Consider the following 15,130-nt stretch of genomic DNA (forward strand, 5'->3'; position numbering starts at 1 on the left):
CGCCATGGATTGTGTGATGGAAATTAGTTCTGTTTTTAATATTTATTTATTTGAGAGGAAGTTTAATGTCCCCTTTTGGGACAGCCTGCTTGTTGAGACAAGCACACACATGCAAGTGAAGGATGTGACTGATCTGACAGCAGCGGGTGGGAATCCCAAATCCCACCCTTCCATTCTTTTGTTATCTCCTTTACAAAAGCAATGCTTATTAGAGGTGGTGTGCTTTAGAAATTAAGTGGAAGAACAGAATATAAACTACACACACACACACACACACACACACACACACACACACACACACACACACACACACACACACACACACACACACACACACACACACACACACACACACACACACACACACACACACACACACACACACACACACAAAAACTGAGTACATAATTGGTACAGAAAGGTCTCCGAGTGTTGTCTTTCTCATACGAGCAACCTTTGGATGGGTAAGAGAAACATCTGGTTGGGCCACATGCAAAGGTTGGTTTGGTCTTTTCTCTCCTTCTGCTCTATTATGGTGATTAAAAGGAAGACAAGGGTGTTATAAAATCCACCTAGGCCAGGGCAATGGGGCAGGCAGCCCTCCAAGAGCCACTAAACCAGTGGTGTCCAACCTTGGTCCTCCAGATGTTCTTACACTATAGCTTCCAGAAGCCTTCACCACCACTTCTGCTGGCCAGGATTTCTGGGAGTTGAAGTCCAAGAACATCTGGAGGCCCAAGGTTGGGGACCACTGCACTAGACTGTAGCTTCCATTCATGGTGAGGAATGATAGGAGATGAGGGAATCTGTTCTGTTCTCTAAACACACATCCCCTTCAGCTGGTAAGGCCAGATCAAATCCCTGTTTTAATGAGGTGAAAGTGATGAAAATAGGAGAGAGGCTAAAGCATCATTGGTGAACAGCCTTGGACAAATGTGATCATAGACGGGCTGCAAACTATGACGTACACTGTGGTAGCAAAAGCAATGGAGTTTATCATTATTATCACCACAACATCTGCACAGAGTAGACTGGTGGTGCTCTTTTGACATACAAACAGCTTTTTTCATGAGGGTACTGGAGATAAATTGCCAGAGCAGTTGATTCCTTGCTCTGAGCAGTTTGCTGAATGTTGCAGACAAAATCAGCCAGAGTAGCCTTGACTTGGATTCCAATGCAGAGGCAGTTCCTACAGAACCTTAGCAAGCACGCTTCCTGTCACCTGGGACTGTTTTCAGTGTGTAGATATTGATCATATAGACAAGGTCTCTAGATCAGTGAGAGCTACCACCTGTCTACTTGCTCCTTTCTGGCTGATTAAATGTTCCTTCTGGCTAATTGAATCTTCAGAGATGGGACTCATGGTCAAGGTGAGTGATTAAAACCACTTTACAGGAAAAGGATTCTTCCTCCTTGCTTAAGAGAGGCAGGAGGAAGAATCCTGTTAAAGGAAATTGTCCTCAACGCAGATGTTTTATCTACCTCTAGGTTGGTCTCAAATCTAGTAATGTTGGCTAAGATGGTTAACAAGGTGGTGGCGGCATTGCAACTCCAAACAAATGAGAATTGGTTGCAACTCTGAAGGAAGTGCCTTCCATTGTCAGGAAGCGACATAGGAGAAAAGGCCCCCTCTGGTGTGCTCCTCAAGGAGGCCCTTCAGCAAACACTGGTCCTCTCCTGAAGATTGTAATGTTTTACAGGTACAAGCAGCTGATTCCTTAGACAGCCAGGTCCCAAGCCTTTTATGACTCTATGGTTGATGGGGGAGAGAGAAAAGTAATAGATTTAAACATAATTTAAGATAATATGGGGAAGGATTTTCAGAGTAACAGCAGTTCTAAAGACAAACTATCTGCCAGGAAAGGAATGGCTGACTAAGCCACACAGATGATTAATACATCACTACATATGAAAAAAAAAAAAACATAGTGCAGCCCATTTTGAAAAACATTGCTGGCTCCAGAGGATGTAACTAATTCCAGACCTGTTGCCAACATTCCATTTCTGAGAAAACTGATAGAGAGGGTTGTAGCAGACCAGTTGCATTTTTGGAGGAAAGTGATGCTCTGGATCCATTTCAATCGGGGACCAAGACAGTTCTGGTCACTCTGCTCGATGACCTGTTAGAGGCTGACCAGGGGAGTGTGACCTTGTTGGTCCTCCTGGATCTTTCAGTGGCCGTTGATACCGTCAACCATGGTAGCCTCCTAGACAGACTTTTAGGTTTAGGGATGAGAGGCTCTGTATTACTCTGATTCTGGTCCGTTCTCGAGGGTGGTGTTCAGAGTGTGCACGGGTTCTCCATTGTGGAGTCCCACAGGGGTTGATTATCTCCCCAATGCTCTTTAACATCTATATGAGGCCACTAGAACAAGTCATCTGGAGATTTGGAATTCGCTGTCATCAGTATACTGATGACACATAGCTCTATCTCTCCTTTTCCTCTTCAGCAGTGGAAGCTGTGCAGAACCTAGAGTGATGCCTGGCCTCAGTTATGGACTGGATGAGGGCTAACAGATTGAAATTGAATTCTAATAAGACTGATATCATGCAGTTGGGTGGAGAACCTGCTCACTATATTGCCTGGCCTGGGCCCGGTAACACTGTCCCTAAAAGACCAAGTCCACAACTTGGGTGTGCTCCTAGACCTGGTGCACTCTATGGAGAAGCAAATTTTGGCCGTGACCAGGACTGCCTTCTTTCATCTATGGCAGATTGCACAGTTGTAGCCCTACCTGGACAGGAAATCTCTAACACCATTGGTTCATGAGTTGGTAATCTCTCAGATTGACTACTACAATGCTCCCTATGTGGGGCTGCCTTTGAAGGCGATATGGAAGCTTCAGCAGGTGCAAAACGGAGTATCCAGCTTCATCTTACGAGCACAAAGATACAATAATATCTCCACAATCCTGGTACATCTGCATTAGCTCCCTGTATGCTCCCATCCCAAATTCACAACGTTGCATTTGCAGGTGGCTACCCCAAGAAGGGCTCAGAAAACTACTACTAGGAACTGGGCCCTCAGTGGTGACTGCAACGCTATGGAAAGCGTTACCTGCAGATACATGCCAGGCCATCTCCTTCTTGTCCTTCCAAAAACAGATTAAAACCATACTGTTCAAAGACGCCTTTGGAAACATCTTACCCTTGTAACATCTTAATGTGCAGAGTTGAGCTTGATTTTGATTTGCCATTCAGTTTTCCTTCTTCTTGGGGGCATATCCTGGGTTTTTAATGTTTCTTGGTTCTCTGTTGATGTATTCGTGGGTGGCATTGGATTGTGGTATTTTAATTGCTAGCTGCCCAGAGTAGTGCCCTGGCATTAGATGGGTGGGATATAAATGGAATGAATGAAACGACTGAACGTAGTTCAATACATTTTTCTTTTCTGAACGTCTAGTGTTTCTGGTTAACGTCTCCATATTAAAATGCTTTAAATTTTAATCAAAACTTTAGATTGATCAAATAGCATCCCCTTCTCATTCTGGAGAAATGAATACAAAGCTTTTTTTCCATATTATAATTGCTAGATTCGTGATCTTAATCCTTCTGCTCCTTTTCATGCTAAAGTGAGCTGAAAGTGAAGGAAATGAGCTACATTCAAGCTACATTTTCTTGGAAAGGCCAAATGTTTCAGTGGGATTTTTTGCCAAGTAAATCTGCATAGGATTGTAGTCCTATGAGTTTTGTACAGGGAGAAGCGCTGGATTTGTACGTGTAAAGATTGGCAGTTACCTACTCATTCATTACCAAAACAGGATTGTGGTATTGATCTGATGTCATCATCACAGTGTAAGCCTTTCCAAGAACTTCTTCAAACACTTCCTCCCAAGAAACCTCAAAATAACCCAGATTTCAAAACACGAACCTAGCATCCATGTCAAGTTTTTAGTTTCCTTAAACAACAGATTCTAATAGATAAGACATGGCATTTATGAAATTATAAGTCAAGACACCAAGATCCTTTAATATGGCTTAGATCTTGAAATGCCATTAGAACTGTGAAGGTTGCAAATTGAAAACGTCTCTACATTTTGTCTTTTTTAAAAACAGGACTACTCGTACCTGGTATTTTAAAAAACATGGACAATATCAAATACACAGATCAAGACAGGCCATGCAGGTTGTAACTGCTCTTAATGTTAACAGGATCTAGCAGTTTCTGCTCAAAGCTTGGTGCAGGGTTCTGAAATGCCAATTAAAATTACTAGCACCTACTAAATTAAAAAAGAGAGATTTGAGCTGTTAAGTTTAGTAACTTGCACTGTGGTGTTTAAAATCATATGGCTTAAAATGCATTCTTACCTTCATTGCTACTGGACTCCCAATTTTGACGTATAATTGAGGAGTGAGCAGAACGAAGTCTGTCAAATCATTTCACTAACGCACAAATAAAAACCTGATGGGGAGTACCTGTAACAGACCAATGATGCCAAACAAACTGAGGCTTAACATCTGGATTTAGTGCTGTTGTGGGAATTAGAAATCCTTGTCTTCTACTGTTAATCACCCACAGGTCTACCGGTTGATCTTGATCAATCTTCTAGAGAAATCATTATCTCCACCCTGGTCCTCTGTAGGAACATATAGAGGAAGTATCTGGAACAAAACGTATTTTTAAAATCTCCATATGATATTTAATTAAATATTGCTTTGTAATGGAACACCCAGGATCCAATGGAGTACTACTGCTGGATTCTGCTGCCCCTTGCTGCAGTCGGTAATCTCTCCTGCTTCATCACAGAGAATTGCAGCAGGAAGGGAAGGGGAAGAAAGTCCTGATTCCAGTGACATTTGATACTGAAGTACAGTGTTGAATCACATTTAACCATTGTATTTTGAAACCGACGAACAACTTGTAACAGACCGAACAAACTGCTTCGACCTCAAAACATTATTTCTCCCCAACCAACTCTTTTTGTCAGCATTAAAACTGTGGTTAATGTGTCTGGGGATAGTGGCCAACGATTCATACTTGAGCAGGTATCAGAAACAGTGTACTGTTGTTCTGATGCAAAGAATGAATCTACAGTTTTAAGCAGGAAATAGAGCAGATAAAGGTACTCACTATGTGACCCAGCTCACTGCTATCACTCTGATCTCTGAGCTCACTATGCAAATCAGCAGCCTACATATTTGGGTTCTTTGGGAGGCAGCAGAGGAAGATGGTATATGAAAATGAGAGCAAACAATTGACCCACACCTGGTATTACACCAAACTGACCATGGCACAAGAGCCTTAAGGGACTCCAACATACATTAAATTGTAAGCATACTCTAAAACATGCAAAGCATGAATGAAATACACGTTCCATACAAATCAAAAAGCCTGAGCTTAACTCTGAATTGGGTATAACATGCCCCAAAGTGTATGAAAGTAAAACTATGTTAATCAACAATAATTTCTATTAAAGAAACCCAGCAATGTGATGTGAAATATAATCAAGTGTAAAAGCTTTTAATATCTAACCTTAGGATTTTTGTTCAAAGCGGTAACCTTAACTCAATGGATATTTTACAAAAGGGGAAGCAAATTTGGAAAATCACAGCCAAGAGCAAAGATAGTGCAGGGAACTACAGTATGTTTGGTTCACGCAATGTATCAAAAACCACAACCACTTGTCTAATACACTAGCAAAATATTTATTTTTTTATAATGACATAACAGAAGTGAAAGATTTCTTTTTGGTGTGCCACAGTAATTGTAATTAAAGAAAAACTGGATTAATGGGCTCTTTACACATTACAATGAACAAAAAAGGTTAGCAACATATTTTAATTGTTCACCATTTAAACAAGTAAAACTTATCATAACCACCCCCAACATATATATAAAGAATTATAGTTTTTAAATCTATAAAAAGTAAAAAATATACACTCAGAAGATCTAACTCTTGTTCAATCTTTAATATAAAACTGTAAACATTTATGTACACAAAGAAAATGTGTAGAATAGAAAACAGAGCACCCTTTCAATGGAGTTGTGGGGGTATCAGAAGGCAGTGGAGGTTGAACAGTAATGATTTCACACCTTGTCACCTGTTCACGACCACAGTCTATAAATAAAGCCGAGGCAGCAGGCTAGGTAAAGCTCAGGAGAGCCACATCTTATTGCTCTGAAGCTGCAGCAACTGGAAAGCTCAAGTGCATATATTCATTTCTGAACTGCCATAAGCGGCTGAAGGACAGCACTCAGCCTTCCCCACGCAGCCTCCATGTTTTACTGATCACTGAACAGCGTGTTCATATTGTCCCACCAATGCTACATTTTAAAGATCTGAATAATTTCAGAAACCAAATGGCTACTTTGTGTGCTATAATTTAGAAGTTCTTACATCCAAGTTGAAAGCAATTTTTTTTTACAGGTGCTATTCCAAAAATATTCTAGACCAATTTGCTTAACACTTTATGTGCTCACAGTTGACAATATTCTGTGTAACTGAAGAGGCACAGACATATTCCCTTCTTACTGAACATTAAAACCTGACTGTAGCATTAGAAACATAAGGTGTTACATTTTCTTTTCACCCAAATTCTAGTTGGAAAATCCATCTAGAATTGAATACCATGAATCAATTTCACCTGTCAACGGGCCTCAAGGAGAAATCAGCAGAAAACAAATAATTAAGAAATATGAGGTCCCAAGCACCTCCAATAAGAAAAGGAAGGCACACTGGTGCTAAATTCCCAAGAGTGTACAAAACAATTACAACTATATCCACCCTAGCCCAGCATCTCCCTGACCAAATATTAAAAAATAAAATAAAGTGTGTGTGGTGGAGGGGAAGGCAGCTACAAATATTAAAATATTTTCCTGATGACATTCATCTTGGACCAAATCCTTAATTAAACCAAGCTCAATGAAACAAATTCACTCAACTGCTGACCTGTGGAAAAGATTAGTACAAATGTAAGTCTAATCTATTTTACCTACAACATCAGTGACATCTATGTTTCTTTCATTAAATTAATCACCACTTAGAAAATGGTGTTTTTAAAATATACAAGCAATGCAATTTGTTTCAGTTCGGACATTCAACAGTAGAACCACCCAGCAACATGCAGCTTTCATCATTTATCCCCATTCAACCAACTGTCCATGAAGAAGATACAATCAAAAAAACTCTGTGTAGCATGGTGTACAAACTTGCTCATGTGTGGCAAATATATGGAAAAAAATGGGAAAAGATTAAATAAAAAGTAGTGTTAAAGCAGTTTTCTTTTCCAAAGTGCACATTTGAGAAAAACACTGAAGATACAGTAAAACAATTTCCTTCCCATAATTCAACTGTTTTATCCCTTAACTCTTCCCAGTTCTAAAACATACCAAACTCACATCTCCTCACTTTTTTTGCACAGAAATGCTCCTGAATGTGCCTGGTGTGAAGAAATTCTTTGATTCTCAATTGCAGGTATGATGATGCTAAATATCCTTATAACAGGAGATAAATAGTCCTGTTCATTAAAGAACAAAAGAAAACCCAGAGTAGGGAACTGAGAGGTATCTGTGCATCTAAAAAACTTTCAAATTTATTACCTTTATAAACTAAAGGTTAAGGCAAAAGGTGGCTTGTTGGCAAGCAGAATAATTTTTTGGTAACATGTTAAGAAAAACGCTCTCTTTTCCTTGCCCTGTATAGTACGGACCTACACCATCCACGAAAGCTGCTTCATGGACCGCAAGGAAACAGCAGCATCTGCTTCACTGGAAATTAGTCTACTTGCATCAAAAGAGATTTAGTTCATCCTTTTTTTCCTAAGGGGTAGAGAGAGGGCTTTCACGATAGATCAAACATTATCAAAGTATTCTGCTTCTTCTGGCTCCTTGTGCCATTATTGCAAAGTTTTCCATGTTTCAAACAAATCCCAAGGCACAAGGCTTGCTTCATATGCTGACCAAAGCCAATACGTCCTGTTCTTACTGGTACAGCATGCATGTGACAGCCTGGAGATTGCTTATTACACATGCCCTCAGCAACAAAGAGGACAAGTAAGCTGCAATCTGTCCATCTCTCTCATTTAACAAATGCTGGAAAGGAGATGGAAAAAGTGCACAAACTTGATTCTAGTCTGATTCTCCAATTTTAAAAAAATCCTCTAAAAACCAAGAGCTCAGTCTCCCCCCCACAACAGTGCAAATTATTTAGCTTAGTAAGTTATAAGCCAATTAAGACTGAGGTGCTCACTTTAGGTCTAGAGGAACCTATGCTGGAAACTGTTTTAATATTGGACAATTCCAGCATAAAAAAACCATTAGCTATTAATTGTGAACTCTCACATCTTGTTTGCTGAGAATGCAGGCACATGTATCACTGGTGACTAGAAAATTATCCCCTCCAAACTGGAGATGATCTGACAAAGGAACAAGGGTTGCACTTTTTTTTTTCCTCAAAGTTGATAGGATGCTATTTTCATTAGTTTTCACTAGGACAAATTAGGATCAAGAAACTTGTCAAGTAATAACTGTAGGAAAGAATACCTTAACACTGAATATGTGGAGTCTTCCTTGCTGGCTTGTTTTCTGCACCACTACTGCACAAATCCACTTTTAAGTCTTCTAATTCAAAACACTGTTACAAATGGAATTTCTGGAGGGCTACTGGGGATACATACCAGATTGTTTGAGACTGTTCTCATGTGCAGTGTTTCATACACACTGGGAAAAATGAAATTATTTCCTATCAAACTGGTGCATCTTTCTCATCTCATCAGACCCGGAAGGGAGCAGCTCCAATACATTCCGACTAGTGCCTGTGTATCTTTTCAATGCCACAGGTATTTGGTCCAAAGATACTTTTTAATTTAAAAAGACTGAGAGGTGGGGGCAAACCGTATTTCAATGATTCCCTAATAACTCATCCAAGTCATTCATCCATTCTTCTGAAGTCCTGTTTTTCAACAAAGTGTCTATGAGATCTGTCTCCCCAGTCAAGTTCTGTAGCCCATTTCCCCCATGTGGGCTATTATAAGCGAAAGGCAGTTCCTGGCTGGCTGTCCTCACTGGATAACCTTGACTACAGTGCAGATTGGCTCTGCTGGGCATTTGTTGATTTTGATTCTGGCTGAAAGAAGTCAGATCTGGGACAGCCTGGCTCAAGCCTGGCAAAACCTGCTGTGACGAGACCTGCTGCTGGGTAGGAGGGTTCTTCCTCTGCTGGGCACCAATGGATGACAGCATCTGTCCAGAAACAGTGGAGTTCATGGAGGCCATGGGCCTGCTGGCGTTGAGGCTTACCTGAGGCATCCCCTGAGCAAACTGTTGACCAGTTAACTTTAGGTGAGTGGGCTGCATGTGGAAAGTAGAGCTGGCAGTAAAAGTTCCCAGACCACTATTTCCTTGTGCCTGGCTGTTCATGTTGGACATGCCTTGATGCTGCCATGATGGATTTTGGCCCCCAATAGCTGTTGGCATTCTTGCAATCTGGGGTTTGGGTAAAGTAGGATTCAGTCCTCCTTTACTGTGTTGCTGAGAGATGCTTGAGTTTCCCAGAGTGCTTTGTCCATACCCAGCAGCAAGGGGAGTCCCAGGAGCCAAACTGGGTTGTCTCTGCATCTGCGGTTGTCCACTGGCACTGGGATTTGTGTGCTGGGGGACCATTTGTGTCATACCAGATGCCATATTGTACAAACTACCTCGCTGAATATTCTGTAAGCCAGCATACTGTGTTACTCCACGATCCTGTTGATTGCTACTTGCTGAGACAGAACTGTGCCCTGTTCCAATCTGGATCATATTCTGGGTCTGAGAAAACATGCGTGGGCTACTGGAGTTGGACTGGCCTAAGTTGTTTACTCCTGCAATTGCTGGAGATGAGCCTGTAGCAGAAGAAAGAGATATTCATTGTTAGTGTTTATCCAAGAAGTAACTCAACACCTGTCATTAGCTGAGGAGTAACATAACATATATCATTACAATATTGGAACATTTCATAGACATATTTTGTATATACTAGTTTGAGTCTTGAGATGTATAGCTGGGAAGGGCTAGTAGAAAATTGCTTTATGGGACCCTTCTCTCCACCTCCACAGAACCCCTAAAAAGGCTTGTCCTGAATATACTACAGGCCTGGCCTGAACATGGTAGGTTGGGTGGGTGGGTGAGGACTGCCAAAAATTTGGTAAATGCAACTTCTCTCTGAACATGCCTTTTCTTTAGTCATCTGATCTGTGCCACTGAAAAATCTCCCATGTGAATAAATCCATGCCTCAGAAGATTACAAAGTACAGGAATAAAAACTGTTGAATAAAATTGACTACATGACTACATAAAATTGATTCATGTTGGATTTTGGGTACCTGCACTATGGTACAGTTACCTAAAAAAACAAGAGAAACACATTGCACTGAAAGCCTAATAATATAAACAAAACCTGTGTTATCTTACTAAACACACCCACTAATAATTTATATGCTTTTAGATATACATGTTATAAAATACCAGTCATCTATACAAAATAAATATTTGTGATATTCAAAAATATATACAACCACAGGGATGCCTGAAAGATTATCTCACGTGTTTATAATATATACTGTACAATTCTTTCATTGACAGATAACCATCTGCTGGGAAGCTGAATATACATTCTGACAAAGTGCTAAATTCATTCCTTGAAGTGCCTAATTTGTATAGTCTATATCCTGTTATGCTCAACATTTCCTTGAGAGTTTTCTCAAAATCCTCACTGCTTCTCTTCAGAATCTAGTTTGCTTTGACAACAAACTGTCCTTGTTTCTTGGTAATAAATTGTCTGTTGCTGCTGACCAAGATGCTTGTATATTAACTTGATTTCCATTTCTTTTATCAAAGCACTAGGGCTCAGTATTACCAACAAGTAATCTAAAGCATAAACAATATTCACATTCCATGCACTTTATTAATAAAGGGATTCAATCAAATCGTTGCTATTATGATTATTATATACTCACAAACTTCAGTCTAGATAGGCTTCCCGGAGAGAAAACTTTTGCCAGTAATTAGTTTGCACCTGTCTTTAAATATTTTCAAGGCTAATATATATTATAAACACACGTGAGATAATCTTTTAGGCATCCCTGTGGCTGTATATATTTTTGAATATCACAAATATTTAATTTGTATAGATGACTGATATTTTATGACCTGTATATAGAAAAGCATATAAGTAAATTATTAGTCGGCATTTGTATTTAGTAAGATAATCAGTACAGGTTTTGTTTATATTATTAGGCTATATGGTGCAGGGGCAGGCTCAAGATTGCCACCTAGGGGTTGTATAAGAAATAGTCATGTAGTACTTTTAACCCTAACAAATTTATTTTATCATCAGCTTGGATAGGCTGCTACCCGCATTCTCAGATGCAAGGAGGACCCAACCCTCTTTCACAACCACTGCTTGTACATTTTGTTGCTGGGACCTACACAAACTGTCTTGAATGAAACTCAATAACAAGAGAGAGAAAAATCAGTATTCATTTCTTTTTAGCAGAGTTTGGCAGTAATATCCACAATCCAATGTACATCAGACTAGAAGTGGCTTCCATGGATGCAGATTTTTTTTTTTAACAAACCCAAGATTTGTTACAAGCAGGATACAAATTCTACCTGCAAAAGTGCATGTAAAAAGTAACTAATGACTAAACTGAAAGAATCTGTAGAACGGTTGTTGTGGTTTTTTCGGGCTCTTTGGCCGTGTTCTGAAGGTTGTTCTTCCTAACGTTTCGCCAGTCTCTGTGGCCGGCATCTTCAGAGGACAGGACTCTTTCTGTAGAACATTTCCATTCCCTCCCATGGAATAATTGTAGGTCACTCCCAGTGTCTCCTTTACCTGTGAACTGTCCAACCTGCTGTTGGTATGGATTCTGTGCCTGATCTTGATACTGAGGGGGTGGTCGAGTCAGATGCCTTTGCAGCTGTTGTTCCTGATGGTGCCTTTGCTTTTCCTACAATAGGGAAGATATAAGGTTATTAGCAGCCATCTACATTTCATCAGAGTATCTTGGTGTACAAAGCAATGGTTGGAAACATTACTGCTTCATGAATCATCATCCAAATCACTGAGAGAATGGTATTTTATGCTTGTACTACTTTTACCACAGGCAGGATAGGAAAACAGTAAGAATATAATTGTGGTCTGCAATCAGTAATAAACAGATACTCCTAAATCAGTCCTAATACACCAACCGGTGATAGCTTTAATTGATCATGAAGAATTTTTAAAAACACAGAAAACAAACGACGAGGTTTTGATGATAAAACATCTTCTTCAAGGCTGTGCATCAAGTGCCTGGGGGTTAATTCCAATTTACATGCTATTACTAATGTCCCAAATCCACATGGCTGATGCTGTTGAGGCCAGGTTCGCTTCTGAGATGGACAGAGCTGCAGTATATAAGTTGTTTTTAAGCAACTTCCCAGCTCACAGTTTGGAATTTATGGCCCATCTCCTAAAACAGAGGAAAGGTAGGCAATCTGCCCCCACCCCACTCCCCAGAGCACAAAGATTCCTGCTAGTTTGGCAGGCACTTGAGAATCCCAGCAGCAGCTTGTGAAATGCCAGCTAGAAGCTAGTGAATGTCACATTGGTTGCCTTCTGCATGTGTAACAAAGTAACAGGATTTAGCTACTTGGAAGTGTTAGTGAATCAAAGATTACTGTTTCCCCGAAAATAAGACCTAATCTGAAAATACACCCTAGTATGATTTTTTAGGATGGTCGTAATATAAGCCCTATCCCCAAAATAAGCCCCAGTGAAGTGAAACCCCACCCTCCACCAGGGACTCTTTGTGCAGCAACCAGAAGATGAATGTATTTGAATAAATGCAGATTGTTGTACATGAAAAAAATAAAACAAACCCTGAAAATAAGCCCTAATGCGTTTTTTGATCAAAAATTAATATAAGACCCTGTCTTATTTTCAGGGAACCACAGTATTATAGATGGAGACAATCTGCACAAGGTGATTGTGAAATATATGGATTGTGAAAATATATATATAGTAAAGTTATAGCGGGACTACACTCTGGGCTAGTCAGGTATAATCTAAATCAAATCCCTTATGAATACACAGTGGAAGTGAAGAACAGATTTAAGGAACTAGATTTGTGGACAGGGTGCCTGAAGAACTACGGATGGAGGCTCGTAACATTGTAGAGGAGGCAGCAACAAAAAACATCCCAAAGAAAAGGAAATGCAAGAAAGCAAAGAGGCTGTCCAACGAAGCCTTACAAATAGCAGAGAGGAGAAGGGAAACAAAATGCAAGGGAGATAAGGAAAGTTACAGAAAGATTGAATGCTTATTTCCAAGAACAGCAAGGAGAGAGAAGAGGGCCTTCTTAAATGAACTGCAAAGAAATAGAGGAAAAGAATAGAAAGGGAAAAACCAGAGATCTGTTCAAGAAAATTAGAGATATTAAAGGAACATTTTGTGCAAGATGGACATGATACAGGACAAAAATCGTAGGGAATCTAACAGAAGCATAAGACATCAAGAAGAGGTGGCAAGAATACATAGAGGAATTATACCAGAAAGATCTGGATGTCCCAGACAACCCATATATTGCTGACCTTGAGCTAGACATCCTGGAGAGCAAATTTATTTATTTATTGGATTTTTACCCCGCCCCTCTAGACCATGTCTACGAAGTCAAGTGGGCCTTAGAAAGAATGGCTAACAAGGCCAGGGAAGGTAATGGCATTCCAGTTGAACAATTTAAAATCTTAAAAGATGAGGCTGTTAAGGTGCTACATTCAATATGCTGGCAAATTGGGAAAACTCAGCAGTGGCCAGAGGATTGGAAAAGATCAGTCTACATCCCAATCCCAAAGAAGGGCAGTGCCAAAGAATGCTCCAACTACAGTAGAACTGCACTCATTTCACACGCTAGCAAGGTTATACTCAAAATCCTACAAGGTAGGCTTCAGCAGTATATGGACCGAGAACTCCCAGAAGTACAAGCTGGATTTCAAAGGTGCAGAGGAACCAGAGACCAAATTGCTAACATGCACTGGAATATGGAGAAAGCCAGAGATTTCCAGAAAAACATCTACTTCTGCTATGCAGAAGCCTTTGACTGTGTGGACCACAACAAACTCTGGCAAGTTCTTAAAGAAATGGGAGTGCCTGACCACCTTATCTACCTCCTGAGAAACCTATACGTGGGACAGGAAGCAACAGTTAGAACTGGATATGGAACAAATGATTGGTTCAAAATTGTCTCCCTCCTTATTTAACATATGCAGAATACATCACAAGAAAGGCTGGACTGGATGAATCCCGAGCCAGAATTAAGATTGCCGGAAGAAATATCAACAACCTCAGATATGCAGATGATACCACTCTGATGGCAGAAAGTGAGGAGGAATTAAAGAACCTCGTAATGAGGGGGAAAGAGAGCACCAAAAATGGTCTGAAACTCAAAATCAGAAAAACTAAGATCATGGCCACTGGTCCCATCACCTCCTGGCAAATAGAAGGGGAAGATATGGAGGCAGTGACAGATTTTACCTTCTTGGGCTCAATGATCACTGCAGATTGTGACAGCAGTGACAAAATTAAAATATCCTGCTTCTTGGGAGGAAAGCGATGACAAACCTATATAGCATCTTAAAATGCAGAGACATGACCTTGCTGACAAAGGCTGGCATAGTCAAAGCTATGGTTTTTCCAGTAACGATGTATGGAAGTGAGAGCTGGACCATAAAGAAGGCTGACCGCCGAAGAATTGATGCTTTTTAATTGTGGTGTTGGAGGAGGATCGCGAGAGTCCCCTGGACTGCAAGGTGAACAAACCTATCCATTCTGAAGGAAATCAATCCTGAGTACCATATTTGCCGGCGTATAAGACAACTTTTTTTGCCCTGAAAAACATGCCTCCATGTGGGGGGGGGTTGTCTTATATGCTGGTTGCACTTCAGGAGGAGCCACCGCCGCCGCTGTGAGTGATGCGGGGCCGCTGTGGCCAGGGAGGAAGGCAGGCAGGCAGGCAGCCAGTCCGGACGGAGGGAGGGAGGAAAGCAGAGCCGGCCATGCCTGAGCAAAGCTGTTAGAAAAAGCTGTCTCTTCACAGGAAAAAGAAAGAAAGAAAAAGGAGCACATACTGTATGCAAGCTTAATTTTAAGACAGCATTTGAACAGCACCTATGATT

The 15,130-nt window shown here is 40.5% G+C and overlaps 1 protein-coding gene across 2 annotated transcripts in view; it reads right to left on the reverse strand.

Moving 5' to 3' along the window:
- Nucleotides 1-5,630: 5,630 nt before the first annotated feature.
- Nucleotides 5,631-15,130, reverse strand: part of MAML1 (mastermind like transcriptional coactivator 1) — a 28,252-nt gene continuing 18,752 nt past the window's right edge. For both annotated transcript variants that reach the window (XM_072990076.2, XM_072990075.2), the window contains exons 4-5: nt 11,811-11,925; nt 5,631-9,819 (exon numbers count right to left, since the gene is read on the reverse strand). In XM_072990076.2, coding sequence (XP_072846177.2) covers nt 8,840-9,819; nt 11,811-11,925 — 1,095 coding nt within the window. In that variant the 3' untranslated portion in view covers nt 5,631-8,839. The remainder of the gene's footprint in view (nt 9,820-11,810; nt 11,926-15,130) is intronic.

The sequence above is a fragment of the Pogona vitticeps genome, chromosome 2, assembly GCF_051106095.1.
Source record: "Pogona vitticeps strain Pit_001003342236 chromosome 2, PviZW2.1, whole genome shotgun sequence".
In the NCBI taxonomy this organism is placed as follows: domain Eukaryota; kingdom Metazoa; phylum Chordata; class Lepidosauria; order Squamata; family Agamidae; genus Pogona; species Pogona vitticeps.